Source organism: Agelaius phoeniceus, chromosome 6 (assembly GCF_051311805.1).
Source record: "Agelaius phoeniceus isolate bAgePho1 chromosome 6, bAgePho1.hap1, whole genome shotgun sequence".
Taxonomy (NCBI): Eukaryota; Metazoa; Chordata; class Aves; order Passeriformes; family Icteridae; genus Agelaius; species Agelaius phoeniceus.
This window is the reverse complement of record NC_135270.1, coordinates 26,622,193-26,646,848: the sequence shown is the minus strand read 5'-3', so window position 1 is coordinate 26,646,848 and position 24,656 is coordinate 26,622,193. Positions and strand designations below refer to the sequence as shown.

At 43.7% G+C, this 24,656-nt stretch overlaps 1 protein-coding gene across 2 annotated transcripts in view; it reads right to left on the bottom strand.

Moving 5' to 3' along the window:
- ITPKA (inositol-trisphosphate 3-kinase A) overlaps positions 1-21,762 on the bottom strand; it is a 39,575-nt gene extending 17,813 nt beyond the window's left edge. The window contains exons 1-2 of one of the 2 annotated variants that reach the window (XM_054635416.2): positions 21,095-21,762; positions 20,711-20,749 (exon numbers count right to left, since the gene is read on the bottom strand). In XM_054635416.2, the coding sequence (XP_054491391.1) occupies positions 20,711-20,749; positions 21,095-21,598 (543 nt within the window). In that variant the 5' untranslated portion in view covers positions 21,599-21,762. The remainder of the gene's footprint in view (positions 1-20,710; positions 20,750-21,094) is intronic. The other variant, XM_054635417.2, reaches the window with a different exon arrangement.
- Positions 21,763-24,656: the final 2,894 nt, after the last annotated feature.

The window sequence follows — 24,656 nt, the reverse complement described above, 5'->3', positions numbered from 1 at the left end:
CTGTCTCCCAGTGACTTGTCATGCTGCTGCACGCACCAGTAACGAGAGGCACAGATTCTCAACGAATGCACATCAACTGTCAATGCAACATCACACTCCAGTGGCTCTCCTGCCTCCTCCCTCCCACCAAATGCTAAGAAGCTGAAGCTTTTATTTGTACTGTGGGCGTGAAGGAGAGACAATGGGCCAAATTCAGCCCCAGCTCAAATGGACTTTGGCTGCTTAGGTTATGGCTGCCTTGGATAAGGATGTTTAAGCTACTCATCCAGTAAACAGACACTGACAATTTTTATTTACCATTTTAAATTTTAAATAATCTCTTCACAAACCTCTCCTCCCCCTCAAGATAAGGAAAGCAGAAGGCTCAAGCTAGGAGGGAAAGGATTGCCTTCAGACCTGTCCTGTGGGGAGTGTTGCCATCAGCAGGGGTTCAGCAGTTTCACTTTCCTCTACCTCAATTTCTAGTCTCCCAGCTCACTCAACCCAGGGTACAAATTGCCAGGATGCAAGCAGGGCTGCATGCTGGTAGAGCAGTGGTGTGAGTGGGAAGATGAAAACTTTGTGTGCTTGCTGTAGGAGGAATCATTCTCACTTCTATTTCTAAAGCAAGATCTCTTCTTCTTTGTTAGCAATGGCATTATGTGCTTTTCAAATCACTGCTTTATGCTGCAATGGCAAAGAGGGCTTCTACCACTGCCCATCTGTATTTGCAGCCTTATCTCCCTCTGCTCCTGTTTCTTCTGCTAGTCTTCCTTGATTTTTTTCTCTGCCTGGGTTTCTCTAAGACCTCACTTCTTCTAGATTCCCAGGAGAAACTCAGGTATCTCTGCATTCAGGATTTTCTGAATTGACATCACTGATGCTGTTTTATATGCCTCAACATGCTCAAGAGTTTTCCAACAGTAAAAAGAAAGGCATTCCAAAAGAGTCAAGAAGCAAACCCGAAAAATATTAACATTCTTAGACTCAGCACGTAAGTTACTCGATGTGAACTTTAACTGACACATGATATAAACACCCCTGAGCAACACACAAAAGGTGTGGGGCACTAAGGAGGGAAAAGCAAGTTTTCTGCCAATGGGGCACACTATGTGACAGTCTGTGCCATGGCATGTGTGCCCCTGGCAGCAAATGGACAAAATTTCAGGGAAGAGAAGGGGAGAAGCAATTAATGCAATGCAGCCACAGTGCATGCAAAGGAACTGTGGTTTGGTATCTGATCTGCTACCTGGATTACTCTCTTGACTCGCTTTCCTAAATTTGAAGCACAGCTCTGAAGAGAAGCACACATCCATGCAGCAGATGTGGAGACCTGCTCAGTGCATATGCAGACAAGATGCTGGCTGGGTGAGGTATTCCCCACCTGTTCTACCCTGGATAAAGGCGGCTGCTGCCATCCTGTCTATCCTTTAAGGGAGAGCAAAGGGCAGCAGTAACCAAGCACCACTGGTTTGTGTGAGCCCACATTTCTCCAGGCCTTTTCTCATGATAAGCATGCAACTTCACACACAACCAGTGTGCAGACACACAGCCATGATGAGCCTGCACAAATACACCAGAGGATGTATGCCTTGCCTGATGAAAATCCATTGAACTCTCTGGGAGGTATTTCATCCATTTGAAGGAGTTTGGCCTCAGACCCCACTGTCCCCAAGAATAAATCTCCAGGAACTGCCAGGCTTTCCTGAAACCCTCCCATCACTGCAGGACAAGAGCTGTAACATCCTAACAAGCAAGCTCACTGAAGAGATTAGTGCAAACTCCCTGAATTGGATGGGGCTTTTTTAGTTGCTACTGTTGTTTTACAGACAGTACAGAACAACTAGCATGTCTCTGAGCATATGCTGAATTCCTCAGGAACAGGAGAACCACTCTAATTCCTAAAGACAACAGTGCATAGAGACCTGAACACTCCTCTCCTGTTCTATGGAAAAATAAATAAAATCTCTCACTTATTTAAGGGTAAAAATAAAACAATAATATCTCAGTTCTGTGAATGTCTGAAACACATGTAACTACCCTCAAACAAGAAATAACAAACAGGTAACCTACATAAGAATTTGTTTCACTTAGGAATTTCAGCAATGACAATAATTAAAAACATCAGTCACATCTAAATTAGGAAGCGTTGGGGGAATAAGAAAAACCTTTTTTCAGAAAAATGAAGTAATTTAGCTTTCATAATTCTGGCATATTACTTGAAACTATAATGAGTTGAAGAACAAAAGAACACTAAAATTCAATATAAATCAACAGGGTCTCTTAAAATATCCATGATTCCATCAGCAGCAGAGTGGAGGTGTAGCTTCTTGCCTGAGCTGGTAAATCATCATGGAAATTCTGTTAGGCAAGTGTAAACAATGGCCACTGAATCATTTCACTGGGTAAATTTCAGCCATTTCTTTACCTAAGATCCTGTTGTCTTTTTTTGTCTTTGTTTTTGTGCATAATACAAAGCCTACATAAGAAAGCTATTATGACAGCAAGAAACAAAAGGATAATGAGAAATTTTTTTAGTAATCATTTTTTTCCTAGAAGGCTTTAAGAAAGAGTACTTAATCGTCAGTCATCATTACCTACTGTTCTCCTAAAGTCTTTACATCATTTAGGCTAAATTCTGCCACTCTGGGACATGGGGGCTGAAGTCTAATCTGTTATGCTGGTTGCCACTGCCTACTCAGTGTCTCACTAACTCCTAGAAGGAACAAAGTTCCTCCACAGGGACTTGTAAGGAGTACAGAAAACTATAATTATCAAAAAGTTACTATGTGCATTTCAGAACAATCCTGTAAGAGCCATGTGCACCAAAATGCAGCAGCAACCCCTTGCCAAGGGATCTTGGCCAACACAGTGAGCAGCGGGCACATGAGAAGGTGATGAGCGTTGGCCTCCTTTGGGGCACAGTAACAACAGCAACAGTGTCTGGAAACGTAAAAAGTGTCTGGGAACTTGTCAGACCAGTCAATGGCTGGAACTGCCTTCTATGAGGCCCAAAAATAATACCAAGAATTACTAAACTGGGTATCAGTTATGACTTATCCAGGCACAGAATTAGTCATTCTCCAGTGGCTCACCTTTCTGCTGGGTAGGCTTTTTTGCCCCTCTTCTCTTCCTTCCTGGTCACACATTAGCACCCTTATTACTCTGAGTGACACAACAAATCCTCAGGAGGTCCACAATATTACACACGATATTACTCACACAGGTGGCTTAAGTATCAGCGTGAGCAGCTGGTCACTCTCTGTTCATAACTGTTTCTTTTAAATTCTGTATCTTCTACAGTTTTATTATTGTTTCACAGAATGGGTCAGGTTGGAAGGGAGCACAGCGGGTCATCTGGTCCAACCTCTCTGCCCAAGCAGGGCCATTCTAGTGTAGGTGGCACAGGATTGCATCCAGATGGTTCTGGACTATCTCCAGTGAAGGAGGCTTCACAACCTTGCTGGGCAACCTGTTCCAGTGCTTGGCCACCTGCAGAAGTTCTGCCTCCTATTCAGGTGGAACTTCCTGTGCCTCAGTTTCTGCTCACTGTCTCTTGTCCTGTTGCTTGGCACCGCCTAGCAGAGCCTGGCTCCATTCTCTGACACCCTCCCTTCAGACACTGATAGACATTGATGAGGCCCCCTCTCATTTTTCTCTTTTTGAGGCTGAGCAGGCCCAGCTTCCTCAGCCTTTCCTTGTAAGAGTTGCTACAGTCTCCTAATCCTCTTCAAAGCCCTTCTCTGGACCTGCTCCAGGAGCTCCATGTCCCCCTTGTACTGAGGAGCACAGATGCAGCCTCACAAGGGCTAAGTAGAAGGGTCAAATCTCTTCCCTAGACCTGCTGGCAATGCTCTTCCTAATGCATTCCAGGATACCATTGGCCTTCTTGGCCTCCAGTTTTACTTTTTATATACACTTTTTTTGCTTTTATATACATTTACTTAAAATGTTTTATAAAACCTCTGAGTTAATTTTATTTACAAAACCATTTACTGCTTTATTTACCATAGTTTATTAAAACTGAAATCAGTTTGAAGGCTAATTTGTTTCCCTAATTATTTATGCCATTTTATTAAATTATTTAAATAATTTAGAAAATTAAAATATATTTGTTCTCTGCTTTCACTACTACTGTTTGCCACTTTATTTGAATTGGCTTTCACCTGACATATTGGACCTACACAGGTAAGGAACTTAAATGTAGGTCTAAAGCTATTAACCATATTATTTTAATGGACTAAACCTAGCTGAAACAAAACTTTCTTTTCATCTGTTTCTACACAGTCAATACCTGCCACTACTATAAAAAGCTTTCATGAGAAATAATTTTGAGCAAATCACAACCAAGAAAATTGGTGGCCTAATTTAATTACTGAGTAATTAGATCTGATTCTTTCTCTGTTTGAATGTAGTCAATAACAACAGTACTATAATTACAATCTACTAAAAAAAACCCAACACATAACACTTAAGCAAAATATCTAAAGTATCTACTGCTTTGTAAAATCACAATACCCTACCAAGACAAGTTGTTATCAGCACAGTTTCCCCAAACCAAAGACTGTTCCATAGGTGCAGCTTCCCAGCAGCCAGCTTCAATGGTTATTAGGGATTTCATTTTCTCAAGGAGTATAGCTCTGGGACAGTTCACCATATGGTTTCACCTCATGGAGAGAACTGAGGATCTGAGTCATGTCATATAAGGAAAAAAAAATTAAAAATATAGTGATAGTTGCTGAGCAACACAGTATCTTTCTGGTTACAGTCACAAAATCTGCCTATCAAGGGATTCTGGTTTTGAGTTCTTTCAGTTTGAGGCTTAGTGTAGTTGTCTTTGCAGATATGAAACAGGCAGGCAGTCATCTTGGTCAGATCCAGATCCTGAACCAGCTGACATTTTTATGCCAAATGTAAGCAAAACATAATTATCCTCAGTGTTTCTTCTAGTAATATATGAATACACATTCATGCATGCTTTTAAACACCTAAAGCAGATTGTAAAAGACTTTGATCGCAGATGATCAAAAATTCCATTACTTTTTTTTATAATTATCCAGACTGTAACAAGTCCTAGGCTTGAGATCATCTGGTATTTGAAGAAACTTAGAACACCTTACAAGACACAGAGCAAGTGAGGCATACATGACATTTTTACCGTATTTTTGGGAGAAATATAACTGAAATATCCACAAAGGCTCTGTGTAGGGAAGTAAGGTGCAAGATTTTCCCATAGCTAAAACAAAAATGCCCCAAACAACGACAGCAAATCCCTGAATTTATCATAGAAGGCACTTTATACTTTCAGCAGCCAGTTTCTGTGCTCTTGCCCCCTACTAAAGGTTCCTGGAATCCTCAAGCTCAGGAGATTCTTGCTGCCAAGTCTACTACCCACTTGGCTGAATCAGACATGAATCACAAATCGAGACAAAGATCTCAATGGGTGGGAGGTGAAAGAGCAAGTTAAGTAGGAGAATGCTCCCCAAACGTATGTGAGTGAACCCTCACACAAACCTTTATCACTGAGCTCCTGAGTGCAACACTTAATTCAGCTCCCAAGGTAGGGCAAGGCTTCTACAGCAACTCAGCCCCATTATTACCACATTTCACCTTCTCTTGGTCCTGGGCAGGAAACAGGTTCCTGAAGCACCAAGCACTGATCCACAGAGCAGTCAGTGTTTCTGACTAGACAAAAAACTGTTTGGGGCCAGAATGCTGCATTATGATAACTGCATTATGATCCTGGTCCAGAGTCCGGAGCTGCAAGCATGGGCTTTGGACAGTCTGTGCCCTGACAGGCAACAGCATCATTCTTCACACTGAGATCTATGCCAATCAATGCCAACTGATCATCTGGCCAAATCACAGCAAATGGCCTCCTGCCAGGGAAGCGGTGTCGCTTCAAATGCTGTCAGCTGTTGCTCAAGGAATACAGTGGAACCACATCCCTGGTCAAGGATATCCCTGAGTCCTCTCCACCTAAGGGATGCCTTGGCAGCCGTGACCATCCCTGCATCTAAGTTCCCAAGGGAACTTAACACTCCCTGCTTTGTCACACAGTTGATCTTCCCGTGATGTAGGAGTGCCAGCTGGAGCTGTAAGACTGATAATCGACAGCAAGGGAGAACATGCACTCCTAAAGAGCAGCAGTTTGCATGCTACACAAGCAGCCTCCTGATCAGCACCTCTCATCAGACTGCCAGGCAAACTGTGAACACACCTTCAACTCTCCCTCCCTCTCTTTCACCCTCCAGCCTCCAACCTTAGAGAAGAAACAGTGCTTAGACTGTTCTTAGCCTTGATGCTTCTGGCTTTGCACTCAGCCACGGGTGAGGGCCACAGCTGCTCAACCAGCATTTGGCAGGTGGATCCTCTGACTGCAGGGTTTCCATTTCCTGTTTGTGCTGCACTCAGGATGGGCTGGGCTAAATCTTCGGAGTCATGAGAAACATTTAATGCAATAAGCAGAAACAACACTGCAAGTCAGAAGCCTCAGGTTCCTGTGTTTTCTCCCCTGTGGTGCCTCACCATGCAGTGAGATGCACACATAATTTGGTTTTGCTACTCTTTAGGATACGTGGTAAGCCTGCTGGATGTTCATTATGTCTGGACTAAAGGAAGAAGTGAAGGTAAGAGAAATGGATGGTCAGTATCAGACTCAATTACTAGGAGCAGAGAATCTCATGTCCCACTCCATAGCTGGATTCTATTTGTACACTCCAGGATAAGTTCCCCTCTAAATCAGAGGAAAAATAACTACAAAGAAGCAAAAGCCTTGTTTGTCCTCCTGCAAAGAGCACCAAGAGCCACAATCTGCTGACTATTCTGCAGGGATCTATGTTGGCATTTTGTTTCTGGTTATTACCAGTTGAAATTTCTGCAACCTCTACATTATTCCCAGGCCAAAAGACAAAATAATAAAGTTAAATGGCTTCAAAGGTGCGTTGTCACAAGGTTTCCTTCATTTATCTCACAGATATGTTGTAAACACTGATACTGTTGACTGAAAGATAGATTTTAATTCAACAAGAATAAATGTTTTCTGTTCTAAGGGATACGAAACTGTCTGCCTTCCATAGCAGGTGTAGGTGTAGGTGTAATATGGCCATTACCCCTACTCTCACATCTTGTGGTCTGCTCTGAAAGACACTGGGTTTCTAACAGGATGGAGCTCTGCCACCTGTCCCTACCAAGCACAGGAAAGCTGAATCCACGACATTCTGCTCCTACCAGGTTTCTGCCAAAACATCAGTCTTGCTGGAAACTGAAATGTTACTATCCAAGAAGTAAATGGAAAGTTCCTCACTATAGGAAAGTTGACTCAGAGCCCAAACATTCAAGATTTATTCAGGCTGTCCATCACCCAGAACAGATATGTGGTAAATCAAACATCACTTTAACAGATGGTGTGGCATAAGGAAAGAAATCTTTCTTAACCTCCAAAACAACTGCAGTTTAAATATTCAGAAACAGTCTAGCAAATTGACAGTTCTCTGCCTGTCTTTCACATCTCATGGGTCACTGACTGACTTCTCCAGTCATGAGAAGGCGACATCTAGAAAGACAACACTCTTTACATGATAAAATAAGCCCAGCATCCTATCAGGTAGGACACAGAATTACCAGTTCCAAACAGGATGAATATTTGGTAATACTTAATATCCCAACAGATCCACATTTCTCTGTGCACAGACCAATAAATAGGTTTATCCTAAAACATAATCGCAACTTGTTAAGGCGCAAACTTGTCATTTGTGAACTATGCATGACCTCAAATCCAAATGTGCTACAAGTGCCAATCAGTTTAAATCAGGTGTGGTTTCTGTGTAACATCAAGGGAGACTGTGTTCTGGCAAGAAGCCAGGAAATAACTTCAACAAGCTAATCTCCCCTGAGTGAACTTGGGAAGGAAGCTGAGCATGTGCTGCATCTCATTTGCAATGGTGGTGCAGTCTGTTACCTGGAGACACAGCTCTATCCTGTCTGCCCAGCAGCTCAGGGCTAGGCACACCACCACTTCAACATCCCAGTGACTCAAGAGGCCACAGTGGAATCTCCAGTCTGAACAGACAAAGAGAAATAAAGAAAATTTTAATACTTATCCTTTCTTACACTTTCCTATTTGCCAGAAACCACTACTGTCCAACAGGAATTGCAAAACTGTTTTCTACTAGTTGGTCAAAGATCCCTGTCCTTCTATCCCCAGCAGTTTGGGTTAGGGGACACATGTTGAAAGCTGACCCTGCTTTCAGCACATCCTCATGTAACAGCCCCAGAAACTGCATCCCACACAACTTTGAGATTCTGCCTGAAAGAAATGTAACAGTGGAAGACTATTGTACTGTAAATATTTTTTTCTATAGGAAAGGATAGGAAGCACAAGGACAGAATTAAGGTTCCTGCATGTATATATCTACATACATATAGAGAGGTTACTGATAGATATTGATTTTTAAAATGTTTTCACTTAACTTTTCTTTCCTACCATGATAATTCAGCTTCTAACATCCTAAACTGTCAGACACTCACTTGCAAAAGATCTTAGCAAATTTCACTGCTTCAATATGGAATCTAGGTCCAGATATGTGCCCTTTCTCTGCTCCAGTTCCCACAACTGCAGGTTATAACAACTCTACCTCAGAACACTGTTGAATAATTTAGGTAATCAGTGCTTGTAAATTAAATTAGAGGCACTCAAATAAGACAGTCAAGTACTCAAATAAGCAGTAATTCAATGTTAAGTGAAAATGATTACGAGACTCTAAAAATACATAATGTAAAAACAGACCACACATATAATACTAGCAGTTTGCCAACTGCTCTTTCATCTATCACAAGACAAAGTCCAGTACTCCACCTCTCCTGCCTTGTCTCCTCTGAACTGCCTCTTCCATTATCCTCTAAGGAAGCATAAGGAGTTACTGCCTCACCTGCAGTGCACTGCACTGTTCAAACAGGGCCCACCCCTGGCAATGGAATGCAAGTGTCAACATGCAGCAGGCACTGCTACTGAGCGGGGTGTGGTGTTTACCTAGGGGAAAGCCACATCCTTCAACCACTTTAATAACTCCAAGCTTCAACACAGTATAACCCTGAGATTATTCCAAACCACTCTGTTGAAAGGATTTTGAAACAAACAAACAAAAAAAAAATAACAACCCCAACCAAACAAAAATCCACGCTCCTATTAATGGAATGTGGCAATGATTAAGAAACCTGTAATTCTATGGAAATTAGTACTCTTCACCTTATCCCATTGGAGCAAGAGACTTTCAAAGTTTGTTTTTGACACAAACCTGAGATTAGAGAAACTCTTCCTTCCCCAAGTCAGCCCTAAGAACTATGTAACGAATACAGAGAAAAGATGACATCTCCCTTGAGCAAAGACATCTCCCTTGAGCCAAACTACAGGATCAAAAGATAATTTCTGTCAACAGAAGGACGTAAGAGAAGTGAGTTGAATTCCTCCTCTGTATCAGTAGCAGCTAGCCCCAGAGACAAGGGGTTATTTAAGATTTGAATTTCCATAATGTAGCCTTAAGAAAGAGAATCAAATTCAAACCTTACATAAGCATGAGTGACTCAACTAAAGACTGAAACTGAAACAAGGCATCTGTCTTCCTGAAGAGTTGTGGGTGTTTGAACAATAGCAAATGTGTTTTATGGAGCATGCTTCCTCTGCCCGGAAGGTAAACCTGCGTTCACCATCAGGATGCTGGAGATCCCACCTTTGTAGAAGCATAAACATCAATTGCCGATTATTAAGATGTAAACTCACCTAAAAATAAAGTAAAATAAACAGGGTGTAGTTTATAAGGGCAATTTATCTACCAAAATTATTATCTCATGGTAAAAGAGATTTAAAAACCCCCATAAAACTTCAAAGAACTTCATACTGTTGGCTCCTAGCAACAGAACTGCAAGCCACACTCCCATATCTTGCACAACCACCTACACCAGCCTCCTGGTATATGGAGCAAGCAGCAGCTTCTGTGCCACATTGGGCATGGGTAGCAAAACCCAAGAGCAACCAATATCAATTTACCAGGGTTCAACAAAGAGAAGACAGACATTTGAAATGTCATCTGCAGATGGGTGATGACCTACACTGGACACAGAGGAACAGGTCATGCAGAGAAGTTACTTCACAAGACAAGACTGATTTTGCTGCCCATCTACTCTTTTTCTTAAAGAATGCAATGTAAAAAGAGTATTGGTGATTTGGCTACATTCATCCTATAGTCCCAGACAGGACTGTTTCCCGTAAAATCAGAGGATTGAAAAGGCAGACTAGGATCAAAGCACAGAACTATAGCAATGGAAGAAGACATATTTCTAGAGATGATGTGGAAAATCCCAATGAATAAATAGGGACAGAAGACAGATGATTAATTATGTGTCACTCCAGTTTTAATATTGGAATGAGAAATCATAATCAGGACATCAGCCAGTCCTATTACTGGAAAAAGACTTGGAGACTGTTGGCATAGTGATTAACTATCACTGGACTGTTACAGAGCTCAGGACTTGCTCCCTTTCTTGGCGTCTTTGCTGAAAGCAATAATTTTCTGTGTTCTTGCTATAAATTTTGAGAAAACAACTCATGAAACTCTTATAGGGGCCTGATTAGTGCCCAAACCCAAGCACCTGAAAGTCAGGAGTCTCCACTTTAATATCCTTTTATAGGTTTTTCAACAGAATGGCAGGATCAGTCCTGAAATGAGTAACCTCAGGATAACCCTTCTGGGTTAGTACAAAGAAGGCAAAAAAGTTCCTTATTTAAATGCCACTGAGCAAGACAATACAAACTGTATCAAATTATCAGCTCAAAATTCTGATACTCAGCATTTTGCACTGTGAAAAGTGAGAGCTGAAGCATAGGAAGGTTTCTTAGTTTCTTCAGATTATATTTTCCCCCAAACAAAGCTGACCCTTTGTGGGGTCAGTGACGCCGTCCCTACAGACCATACATGGGTGGCAAAGGAGGGAGCCCACACCAAGCAGAGCTTGTCATTATTAGAATATTCAGGTCAAGTGCACTTAGCCAACTACCCACTCAAACCCCACACAAGATAACAGCTGATCTGCATGCAAAAACACTGTTCACACAGATTTTTATCCTTTCTGCTGCATCACATAAGCATACAATGAAGGAGAAGAGTCCAAAGGTGATACAGTCTTCTCTAGCTCTGCCTCCTTCAGAAGACCAGGGTCCCAAAACCCAGATTTCCTGCACAACCAGGAATGCACAACCACCAATGCACAAGAATTCTTTGTAGGTGTTTCATTCTCTGGTGATTTGCTCTAAGTTAACCACCTCAAAAAAGAGCTAAAACTCTGGTTTTTTCAGATTGAACAACTCTTAACAAAAACTTGAGGTGTTTCCAAGGCTAGAAAAAGACTCATATTGACCCCACTACAAAATTTCTAGTGAATCCTCTAGAAAGCTTTTTAACTTTGAATTTTGAGGAAGGAACCCGAAATCTAGGAAGAGGAGTGTTTTCAAAGCAGGAGTCAGCAATGTGAGGAACAGAAGTCAACCTGACAAAGCCTGGCAAATTGTAAGAACCTCAAATTAATTTGCAGTAGACTCTCATTAGTAGTTAATTACCTTCTGTGGTGACTGCTTGGCACAGCACAAACAAGGGATCAATGCAGCTCAGCTGTGAGGGATGTGTTCAGCCATACACAGGAGGGAATTTGAGGAGGCTCAGCTGTGCACCAGGGAGCTGTGAACTAGGTTTTCCCCACAACAGAGGGCACCTATGATGGTACCTGAAGAGCCTCTCCAAGTGCAGCCCTGCAGTGAGCTCCCTCTCTAGCATGGGCACCTCACCCGGGCCAGGCAGTGCTGCCTTGCTCCACAGGGCACACTTTGGGAATGGAGAGAGGATGAAACATCACTGCCAGATGTCAGCACCTTCTGCTCCTGGAACATGCTCAGATCCAGAATTACATTTGAGCTGGAACTTTAATAATGCCTTAAATGCAAAACTGAGTACTCAGAAGTTAGAAATTCAGAATTGAAGTTTTCGGTACAAACTTACAGACGACCGTTACAGCAGCAGTACACTGTTTTCCAAATGTTAGTGAATTTGTTTTCACAACCTGTTAAATGAAGGGGAAAATAGTGAAGGAAAGATAGGTTAATGTGAAAAGTACAACTAATTTTGAAAGCTTAAACTGAGGTGTCAACCTTTGCTTTTCCTAATAGCCAGTGTTATACAATACTGTAGGATACTGTTGTAGAACAGCTCCCATTAACTTTCGCTGCATGCACAAATGTTCAGTGTTTCTGCTAGTAAGGCTCACTCTCAAGTTAGTCAAAAGGAGAATGAAAAAAATACAGTTATTGGCCATGGTGAAAGTCTCCATAAATAACTTCCCTAGTCTCTTCCCAGGCAGAGAGGGACTGTGAAACTGTGAAAGGCAGCAGCTCTCCACATCAGCATTCAGCCGTGTTAAATTGGGAAGTCAGCCTTTCCCTTCTGTGATCCGCTGCAGAGCTATCTGTGAATAAACAGAGGTTCTGCAATACATTACATCAGTGACTGTGGAACTGTAACTTATCCTTTGAGTTGACTGAAAATATAGAACTGTGAAAGTCATGAATTCTGTGCATCAAGTGCTATGCCTACTTGTAATGAAAGACAGTAGAACATTAACATACCCACACTGCAGGCACGTGAGTTCTTTCATTACATATACTTTCAATGTTTGACTGATGATTTCTTAATATAGTTGTCACATGTTCTCCTGGGGTTTTTTTGAGAATGTATTTTCCTTGATTTTTAAAGCAATAATCTGCTTGCCTTTTAAGTTTTGCTCTTCCCCTTGCATTTCCAGTACCCTTCCCAATCCCTGTCGGTGACTCCCCTTCTGTCTGATGGTACATAACCTGAAGCTATTACCCTCTTACCTCCCTCATCTCCAAAGTTTTGCTCTTTACCTGCATTAGAACCTTGCAGCTGCCCTTTGCAATATGGGTACCCATAAGACTGGTCATTTGAAAGCACATGACAGTACCAATACCTGTGCCACATGCTCAGATCTGTGCCAGATGCTTCAAAATCTTTGAAGATTTTCAGCAGAAGTGGTGATTTCAGAGCATTTGAAGAGGTTCCAGTAGTGAAAGGTCTCAATATGCAGCAACAATGCTCTCTCCATTTCCAAAGTACGTGCTGCAGAGTGAGCCAGAGCTGGCTGGTTGGTGAGAGATGCCTTCTTGTATGGGAAAACCCAATTCACAGTTGCCTCGTGCACAGCTGAGCCTCCTCAAGCTCACCTCCTGTGCCTGGAGGGGGATGGCTGCACACATCCCTCACAGCTAGGCTCCCTCCATCTCTTGTGTGCCCACAACACACAGACTCTGACTAGCACCAGCACCTCAAAGGTGAGAAGTAGAAGCCTGCATTTGATTCAGCACTCCACCACAGGAAGCAAACGAAGTAGAGCACAGAAAATAGTTCTGCCTTGAGTGAACATCACTAGAAAGAACCACGGCAGTGTTCTCACTATATGGAGCTGCTTGAAAAGAGCTGAGACACAAAGAAAGCTGTGTTCTCTGTAGCAGCTCAGAGTAGTGAATGCAGCTGTAACTAAGACTGGATCACTTTATGTTGGGATGTGGTAGAGATCAGGAGACAAAATCAGTTATTTTGATAATTAATGATCATTTTCTACCATCACTGAAAACAAAGACCTTCTCTCTCTATGCAGTGTTCAATGCAATTTATCAAGAGACGTTATTCTTATCACATGAAAATTGTACAAAGTACACATGAAGTTGTATGAAGCAGTTTCTGCTGATACATCCCAAGTGAACTATGCCATTCCCACTAACTAACTCATACAACTTCTACAACATCCCAGCTTCCTGTTAATCCTCTGGATGAATCAGACTCATTTTCGTACCAATGACAGCCAGACTAAACAAGTTTCTATACATATTCTTTGTCACCTGTAACCACACCTCTGCTGGAATGTGGCTCACGTACAGATGAGGTCAGAAGGCTGAATAAAGCAGCAGACTGAAGCTGAATGTGAGTAAAATAAACGTGGTAATAGTGGGCTGAGGTAAACAGTGTAAAGTGTTTGCATCACTGCATCACCTTACTTGGATATTTCAGCCTGTAAATATGGAGTGCTCCTGGATTCTGGGTTAATGCTGAGCTCCCACAAAGCAGTGTCTGTGCTCTGCTTGCTATAGTCACCAACTGACTTGGAGAGTCTGTCCCAAGCTCTAAATCTGGATCATGTCAAGTCTATGATCACTGCTTCACATGAGCTGTCGATTTGTCTTTGGCTGACTTCTTCCCAAGCTTGCCAAGGAACAGAAGATTTGCTAACAAGCAACAATAGCCAGGCCTGATGGGTTCAGGGTAGGTTTCTGTAGAATCTGTCTCACACCTACATGTTTTGGAATGTAAAAGATTTCATCCCTTGTGAGAAGCTCATCATTCATCAGTATAAAAATCCACTCAAATGCTGCTGGTTATGTTATCCCAGAAAGCATTCTCCATTACTGACAGGAATGAATTACTTAAGCATTGGAAACAATACACCAATACACCACCATTGGAAACACCACCACTACCACACTGTTATCCAGTGCCAGGCTATTTGCTAGCCTGACTCTGGATGAACAGGTAGCCTCCCCCTGTTCCCTACACTTTTATTCAGAAGGAGTTGATGGACACTAACACCTGCTCCCACTCCCCTCCTTTTTTTATTATACTTTTCCCCAGGTATGCTATGCTTTGGACAGACAATGCCACCTTACCTAATTTGTGAGCTTTTGAGATGAAGCTCTGTTGGTAGAGAAGAGCACTTAAAAATTCCATTTAAACCTACACTATGCAAGATCCAAATTAACATGGACTGACAAGCCAATTTTCTCTGCCTCAAGCCCCCTTTCACTGCAAGAACTACCCTGACTGTGAAGGAAGAAGAGAGATAGACTTCACTGCTGCTGTACATAAGATCACCTTTTCCTTCCAAGATGTCTAAGGTTAACATTATTTTTTCTACCACCACATTTTATAGATAATCACTACAAAATGTCATATGATGATCCTTAGTTTTTCTCAGCCACTGCTAAACAAAACAGCTATTTACCACATAAATACAATGTGCATTCTCAGCTTCCAATATTAAATTGCATCACATTGTGAGCATTTAATCAAACCAATCCACTTTACCACATTCCATTTATAATAAACTTTAGATGTGAGTTGAGGTAATTTTTGAATATGTTAACGACCACACTAATTACACATGGTAATCAAATAAACCAGTTAAAAAATATTCACTCTAATCAAACTGGTCTAACAGGGTAATAGTGTCAGAACCCAAAAATACACAGACATGCAAAATTTCCAAACTATTGCTCCAACCACTACCCTTATTTCTTTTAAGACTGGCATGGGTTTTCACAAATAAATCTGCTGAGTCAATGACAGCGTGAGAAAAATACACTTAGGTATTACCTCTTTAAATATGCATCACCCAGTGATGAGGAGTTGCTGTTACTTTTTTCTCACCTTTCCAGTTGAAACAAGCATTATAAGGAGGTTTGAACTATAAAAGTGGACATACAAAGAAACTTCTACAATACACCCAACACAGCAGGTCCATAAGGAAAAAGTTATCACAGAGTTCTTTCAACTTTAGACTGTATGCCCAAACAACATGTCCTTTAACATATGAAAAATGAAAACTATCAGAGTGGAATTGATTCAGAAGAGAAGAATCTTGTAATGTCTAAGTCACCATTTCAGATATATCCATAATTAGAAACTCTTATCTGATAAGGCGTTTAATTGCCTCTCTCTCACCTGATTTGGGAACAGCTAAGTCAATTTCCTTACAGACAAGAATCCACACTACTAATAAAAAGTCACCATTAGACCTGATACTGCTGATGGTTTGATATACTCCACCACTGCAATGTACAGTGGTGAAGAATTCATCCTCAAACTGAGAGATGGCTCTCAGTTCAGAGTTTTGTTCCAAGTACTGTGCAAACATGGAACATTACCACTGTTTGCCTCAAACTTGTTCAGTATACAATAAGGAAGATTTCAGTATTTAGGACTGTCATTACAAATATGCATGTTTTTAGCAGCATGAAATGTATTCCATCAAAAGCAGCTCCCTGGTGAGCAGAACACTAGAGAGAGAAGCTTAGTTTCTACTTGACTGGTATCTACTGTCCTGCACCCTTATCAGAGTATCTACAGCTGGTCACTGTCCTCTATAAACTTGTTCCAAAAGCTCTCCTAGCTCCCTAACATTTCCACACCTCCTCATAACTTCCTCCCTTTCACCCCTGTGCCTCAACGAGCACCTTCCACATTGCCTAACCTCACCAGCCCACAGCAGTGTATGATCCCTCCCACACCTTCTGCTAATTACCCTCAGGAGAGGAGACACTACCTGCTGCAGCTGGATTCAGCATGGAAGCACCTATGGATGAGCCAGTGTGCACATGGCAACTTGCCAGTCAACATGCGAAACAGAAGACAGCTGTTTATCTCCTCTGGTACCTTCCCCCCAGAGAATAAAAAGTATGCACTTATTTTGGTTTCCTCTCTTCCACCCAGTCTGACCTTTCTGAAACTTTAAAGAGCTCTTGAAGAAACTTTGAGATGTCTATGCCGCTGCCAAATTTGGCTAAAACCTACTAAAGCAGTTGAAATTGAATTGATAGAGTGATTACACAAGCTTTCTTTCCTTTGGAGAGTAGGCTAAAATCCCATTAACAGTCTTACTTATGTCATCCCATCATTCCTATTCTTCATTTAAAAATAACAATTATATGCTACTGCATTAGCTTATGTAACCCACCCCTGAGCCAAAGTAGTTAAAACTTTCATCCTGTATTTATTAATTTATTTAGTTAGTTAGCTATTAAGTGTGTGTGCCTTTCTATATGCTTGTCCATTTTGAGGTACTTGATGTTATGAAAAATACAATTAAGAAGATCAGTGAAACCAAACCAAATGCACTTCACTAATAAATATCCCCCAAAGTTCCTGGTATCACTGTAGGCAAGAACTGAACTGCTTTTTCTCTAGCAAATTGTCAGCTGTTCTCATGGTTACAGTTCTAGGAATTTGGAATGACAGGTCACAGCTATGAAAATGAGTAGATTTATTTGGCATGTTTCTATCTAGTAAATAACATTCTCCTATAAGGAGGACAAAAGGCTGCTGTACATTATTGTGGTATTTATTCTCTGTGAAAACCACTCTTTAAAGTCCCTGTCCCAACAAAGAAGGTGGTAACCAGACTTCGTACTTCTTAAAACTGCTCATTCACAGAATTAAGATAAAAATAGATAAGTCTTGTATCTTCTCCATTGCTATAAAGGCACCACTGGTGTTTTCACTGCAAGATTCAGCTATGTATATACACCTCCCAATGGCATGAAGCAAGGCTACAAAAGTATGCTTCCCATTTAAATGCAGGAATGTTAGCTTTTGCCATAGGGTAAAATCTATTCTGTCAATTGGCTATTTAAAAAATAACCAATATTTCTTAAGTTACTGCCAAGAGTTACAAATATCCAAATATGGCATTATGCAGTTTTCATTATCACAGCTTTGCACCCTTGGCTTTCACAAACCCCAAGCTGAACCAACAGGACAGCAGCAAAATCGGCTTCTCTCATATTTCCATCCCTTCACTGTTGGAAGGGTCTTCTTTCAGGAAAGCCTGGATAGCCCCATTTCAAAGCCTCTGCTAATTACTGCAAAATGGCATGAATAACTTATGCAGAGAAAACTGGAACACCACCCACTGAGCTGCTCTCAGAGGTGGGCCTGCCCAGATGTGAACTGTCTCAGTGGAGCCAGGCTGGGACTACGCTGTCACCGTCATCAGCCCCAAAGTATTCACTGCCCCCAACACTCCAGGGACATGCCCACGTACTGTGCTCAAGAAGAAACAAAAATTTAACATCATCATGATATGTCAATCCATCCAACCCCAAATGCTCTGTGAAATACTTAACTGAATCACTCATCCTCTTGGAAAATTGTTTGCCAAGTGAATTACCAAGGAGAACTTTCCTCCAAGGAATACAGTCAGAGACAGCACTCCCAGGCATATCATCCTGGGGTTTAAGTCCTGAGAACTCCAGGGCAGCAAACCCTGGACACTGAGGCTCCTGAGCTTCCCATCTCACACACAGTCCTACACAGGTAGCTTAAGAGCCCACAATATTTCAGACTCAGCTGGGTCTTGATCTCCAACAGTAGAGAGGTCTGGGAGGGCCTTCTTCAGCTTAGGTCTCAAGTTCCTGGGTCTCCAGATGGAAGCCTTGAAGCTCTGATAACAGGAACATTATCAGAACTTCTACTCCCACAGTTGAAGACCTGGGCAAATTTCCAAGGTCCCTGGTAGGCACTGGGGAGCCTTGTAGGCTTGACAACCCAGCAGTTCTCTGAGCACTGGTCTGAGCTTAATCATAAGGCACCAGGCTCCAAATTAACTTCTAACATTTCCAGAGAAAAGTCTCAGGGAATTCCCCAATACAAAAGAAATTTTAAAATGTCAAAATTTCCCATGAATTAGGAAACAGAAAACTTTGGCCCACCTCTGATTCCAGTTTCCTTCAGAAAAGTTTCTATGCTTTGTGTTCCACTCTTAAAACAAGCCTTCACCTATTAAAATACACTGAAAACAATAAATACAAACAAAATGTTCCAAATTGCCTCTAAATAAAATCTTCAAAATATAAAACCATTCCACAGAGTATCCTAAAATTTGTAGTTATTTTCACTTGCATGTTTGTGCCTTGAACCCAAAGCCTTCCACTCTAAAATAAACATTCATACTGCCTCAAGATTTACAAGTTGAAAGGACACATCCTGTACAGTTGAACCTCCAGAGGTTCAAAGCATAGACTCCAACTTTGGCACAGTATGAGGTCACTGTTTTGCTGAAGAAATGACTGGACAGCATTGTCCAGTACCAAAAGACATCAATGACAAGAACTGTCCTGGATGCCTCCAGATATTGCCGAGCAAACAGTGCAGCCATCTGAGATGAAGGGCAGTGCACCTGAGCACAGGAGAAACAGCAGATTCCTGGGATTCCAGCTCTTGGTGGGTAATGCAGCAAGGAAGGGAAAGATGAGCCATGTAAGCAGTCACTGAGCAGGTGAGCCCATTTAATTTATTAGGTAGTGCCATGAAGTTCTGATGGTTTAGAGTCCTAGGTACCAGTCCCTGCTCTGGTTTGACAACTTGCCACAGAAGGGATAATGAGATGAAGAAAATCAGCCAGAATGCAAGCTCCTGGGTGCAGTTTGCCCCATCTTCCCCTACACTGCAGGTATGGAAACATAACTCAGCCTTTTAAAGCATCAAGTATTTCACTTGAGTTGAGGAAATACTTACTTTACAAGGAGGAATTAAACAGTCCTGCAGCTGTGCTAAACTTCGGAAAACTGCAAAAACTTTTTCAAAAACTGAATTATTATAATACTATCGAAGTTCTCATTTTCCCACACACCTAAGTGAACAGGATGGTCTCAGAGTTTAAAACATTTATAATATGGATATTTTTAGTTTGTCTATAAATCAGTGTTAGAGATCTTCTTCTTTTAATATTTTATTTTCTTGTAATTAAAAGGTGACTATAAAGACTTCCTAAAAGAAAGTAGTAGCACTCACATTATACATGCATTTCAGACTATAGGGAAGGATACAGCCCCAATCATTTAGGTCTCAATACTGTATTCAGTACCAATGACTTCAGAGAATCAGAAGCATAAGCTTTGACATAGCACAGCTTCTCATCTGAAGAATCAGTTGTGCTTCAGTCTATACTCACACAGTTTAACCAGATGCCACGATGCCATCTCAGAGTTCTCTTACCGCTGAAACATCATCACTTAATTCTTGCTGCACACATATTGCCACAGCAGGGATATTGAGTCAAATGATCCCATGGCCTTTTATTATCTTTAATTTCTGTTCTCCTGCTACTTTCACAAAATCACATAGCATGTCTTTTAGAAAAGAAAGCAAAACAAGTGATTTTTTTTTTTTGTGCAAACCAGATTCTATATCAGAATCAAAAGTACAAACTAAGACTTATAATTAGACGTTTCTTTATACTCAAAATGACAAAATACAAAACTCTTTTTTTTCTCTTCCAAAATCAGGCCACAAGTTGATGCAAACAAAACCAATATTGTGCACAGCATTTTAGTTCCTGGACTATGTGTCCTTTAAAGTAGTAAACCCACAATTACCATGAGAAAAGTCCAGCTGGAGGTATCACCTACAGGCTGCATTACTTCTTCTTTATACCTTTTTTATCAAAGCATATGTTGTGCTTGAAAACAATTCAGCACCAATGAGTTGGCAGTAGAACAACAATTTAAGCAGCAGTATCAATGAAGGTGGGAGGGGGAATTCACTAAAGCTACATTTTTCAAGTACAAAAGCATGAGAAGCACTCTGTATGGAGTCAGGGAAATATACATCAAAGACTATGAAAAAGCAACTAACTATATGCCTTTAAAAGTGCACTTCATGGATGAAAGCTGCCAAATTACAGAGGGGATTTACTGAGAAGAATGTGTTGCTGCCAGAATGGACAAAAGCATGCATTCTATCCATTCCAAGCTCCTCCCCATCTCCTGTCATGCTCACAGCAAGAAGTGGCTCAAAAATTGACAACCACAGACTCCAGGACCGAAAGAGACAAAAAATACCTGCTGGGAAATTTTATTTTGAGCATCTGACACAGGAGACTGGAAAAAAGAAAAAAAACAACCCACTTATGATCAAAAAATACCTCCCCGTATTCTTGGGACGTAAAGTACAACTCCACAGCAGAAAGAAACAGCGCACACCTGGCCGGGTTTTTGAGGAGCCCACGTGCAGAAGCGCTTTTCCAACAGGCACAGCAGCCTGTGCACCGCAGCGCACTGCTGCCGGCCCAGGACAGGAGCTTCGCGGAGCTTTCCTGGAGTTGGGTCACGGAAACCTCACTCCAAGCGGGAGCATCTGTTGGCCCCTGAGGAGCCCAGCGGGTGCCCAGCTGCCCGGCCAGGGGGCAGCGCGTCCCGGGCGAACCGCTTACCCCGCACCCCTACCTGGCCGGTGTCCTCGCCGTGCTCCAAGTGCACGATGCCCTGGCTCCTACACTCCGTGTCGCTCAGCACGTCGTCCTCCGAGTCCTCCAGGAGGGACGAGGAGCCGGTGGAGGAGATCGAGGAGTTGGACAGCCGGCGGGACTGCAGGTGCAGCGAGCTGCCCGTCCTCAGCCCGCCGCCCTCCGGCCGCGCCGGCCGCGCCTGGGGGCTGCCCTGCGCCTCCTCGCTCTCCTCGGCGGTCACGGTGAGCCGGGGGATGACGGGCGGCAGAACCCCGTTCGGGGGTCGGCAGCCCCTCTTCGGCCGGTCGGGCAGCTGACGGGCGGCGGCGGCGGCGACGGCGGCGCAGCGAGCCTCGAAGAGGGAGCAGAGCTCCCCCACGGTCAGCCGCTTGGCCCGGCTGAGCTCCGGGCTGCTGTGCAGCCCCGCGCGGGGCTCCATGGCGGGGTCGGCGCCGGGCGCCTGCCGAGCAGCGCTCCAGGAGCGGCGGCCGGAGGCACGCATGGGGGAACGCCGCGCCGCCGCCGCCGCCGGGGAAACTTCTTTGTGGATCAGTCAGTCTCCCGCGGCTGCCCGGAGCCCGGCGGAGAGGCGCATCGCCAGCCCCCCCTGCCCGGGCAGCTCTGAGTCACCCGCGGCGACAGCCGGAGGCTGCTACCGTGCCCGCTGACCCGGCGCCAGGGCCATGGGGGCGCGCTGAGCCCGCCCGACCGCCCGCCCGCCGCCACCGCCCCGCTCCGCCTCGGCGCTGAGGGGAGGAGCGATCGAATCGCATCGAGCCGAGCCGCGCCGCGGGAACCCCTTCCCGCCCCTTCCCGCCGCCACCACCATCACCGCCCTTTTGGTTTCGCTTTCCCTGCGGCGGTCCCCGGGGAGCGGCCTGGGGGTGTCCCGGTGCCCGTCCGAGTGTGCCGCCTTACCTCCGCGCCGCCGCTCCCGCCCGCCGCCCCTCGTCCGCCGGCCGCGGCTCCCCGGGCACGGCGGCTGCGCAGCGCGGCGAGCCCCGGCCGCCCGCGGGCCGGAGGGCGGCGCGGCCCCACAGCCCAGCCTCGGCTGGAGGCGGCCTTGGACCCTCCCTGGGGATTTCGGCCCCCTCAGGGCCGCGCGTGGCGGTCCGGGGTCCGTGTATGAGCATCCCCTCGGTGCGCGCTGACACCGGCGGCCACCTGCAGGCCGCCGCGGCTGCCGTGGTGGGACCGCGACATCCTGGGGTGGCTCAGCGCGCCCCGCGGGGGCGGGGATGTGACTGGGCTGTCCCCAGCCCGCGGGGACCGGGTGACGGTGCGTGAGTGACCGCGCGGTGCCGGCAGCTGAGGGCGCTGCCCCGGCCGCGCTGCGGGTCCCCACGCCCCGCTGCAATATCCCCGGCGGCTGCGAGCGGGACAGGGGCTTGGGGCAGCGCCGGCCTCCCGGGAAGCCCGAATTGCCTGTCAGTCAGCGCATTACTGCTGAGCAGTGCTCGACCAGGCTGCCTTCAGCCGCCGGTTGCTGCGATACCCAAGCCCCCTTGAACGAATTTCAGCGTTTGACACCCCCTGCCTTGGTACTTCTTGCCTGCTAACTCCCACTCTTTACCTAAAATGTAACCCGTGCTGGGTTGCCGCATGTGTTGTAATTGTAGCTATTAAGACCTTTGGAACGGGAAAGGCGTTCTACCATAGGGTTACATCAGCTGAAATGATTACTAAAATTAATAATTTTTGGAACCAAATAGTAAAGTCTTCAGCTGAGTTTTTGCTCATTTATCTCATTGTTTCCTTGTACTGTCCCATCTGTCTCTCACCATCTGCTCTCTCTTGCCTGGTGCTTGGGCTGGGAGCTCCACCGCACCCAGCGCAGTCCCAGCCACGGCTGGGACTCCTCCCTCCAGTGATGCTATAAATGATTTGTTAACCTGTCTTGTGATTCGGTCAGATTATCTGTAAAATAATCAGTTGATTATTTTACAGCTTGATCTTTCAGGTTATCTTTGAAAAAGCTTGTTCCAAAAGGCACCACACAATGTGCCTTCCCCTGAGGTGGCTGCTGTGCTTCTCACAGGGCCCACAGCTTGTGAATGCTAAGGAGCAGACAGAAAGGCAGCTGAGAAACTTAAAAAAAAAAAAAAAAAAAAAAAAAATCAGTCATCTTTGGACACTTTTCTGAAACTACATGCTGCCTAGGCAGGAATTTGGGAAGTCTGGATTTTCGGCTTAAACGGCCAAGCTTTGTGGTGGACTTAGTTTTGTGTAGAAGCTGTGGTGGGAGTTCTCCCAAGGTGTATGTGATGGGGGAGGCAGGGCTGACAGCAGCTGCCAAATTATGTGAAAACACAACCAGTAAAGTGCACAGTAAAGTGGTTGGCAGTGCAACTTTTCCCCAACAGTCCGTGAGAACACCAAAGCACCTGTAGGAGGATATTCCTTCACGGTAGACTGTAATAGATTTACGTTCTTTCTGAAAGAAGATAGTCACTGCTTTTATTACTAATTTTATGATCAGTTTCAAATTTCATGGAGCAGAAAGGCAGTCTCAAAACATGAAATTGATTAAACCTAATATATACCTAAAGTCATAACAGTTTAATCAAAAGCATGATTTTATAATTGATGGTTTTATAAGAATACTCACAGTAATAAATTTATAGATAGAGCAGAAAATGCAAAGGGCAGTTTTAAATGGGTATTCAAGATTATACACAAGGTTGGACCCATGTAACTCTTTTATGTCACTCTGGCAGCTTCTGTCTGTAGATAAGCAAGCTGGAAAAACATATTTATTCACAGGAGTGGGGTTACATGTGAGCTTTCACAGGGCAAACAGGAGCCCTTCAGGAGATGGCCTGCTGCATGTGGAAGGACATTTCAGTTTCCAGTCTCTTTTAGCCATTGCTCTGTCTGCTGATTCTGCAATTACAAGATTATGTGTGGTCTATGATTAGGAAATCTTATTTAGGAAACCTTAACCTTGGCAACAGTTCTGGGACTAGCAGCTCAGTTCAGTTATAAAATATCATTTAAAAGATTTTACTTTCAAGTAATGAAGATGAAAACAAAAACATGCAATACATTATCATTTTAATAAATACATGAATAAAAATTGCTATTTTATACTATTGATTAGTGGTGATTTCTTGGATAAGGTTAGATAGGTTTAATTGACCTCATTTATAGCATATCACTCCAGAGAGCTGAAGTTTGTGTAAAATTTAACTCAAAATCTTTCAAAGCTACCCGGGGAATAAAGAGATTTTTCAGTCAGTATCACCACATTTCCTCATAGGTGTACAGCTGTTTTAACAAATGGAATGGTACTCTGTGTCCTGACAAAGTGTTGGTGACTTGTACTTTTCACTTGTGAAATCCTGCATTTCTGATAGGACAGGGCTGCCCGCATCCACCCGTGGTGCTTGCCAAGAGCTGGCTCTGATAAGATGCAGATAAATATGTCCCTGTTGTACAGATGGGTGAACTGATAGACAGTACATGAGTTGACTACAGAAGCTGGGGGCAGGAGCAGGGAGCTTCAAATTTGCTCTGTGCTACTCTAACCGCCAGATCACATTCCCACCTCCAGGGGTGAA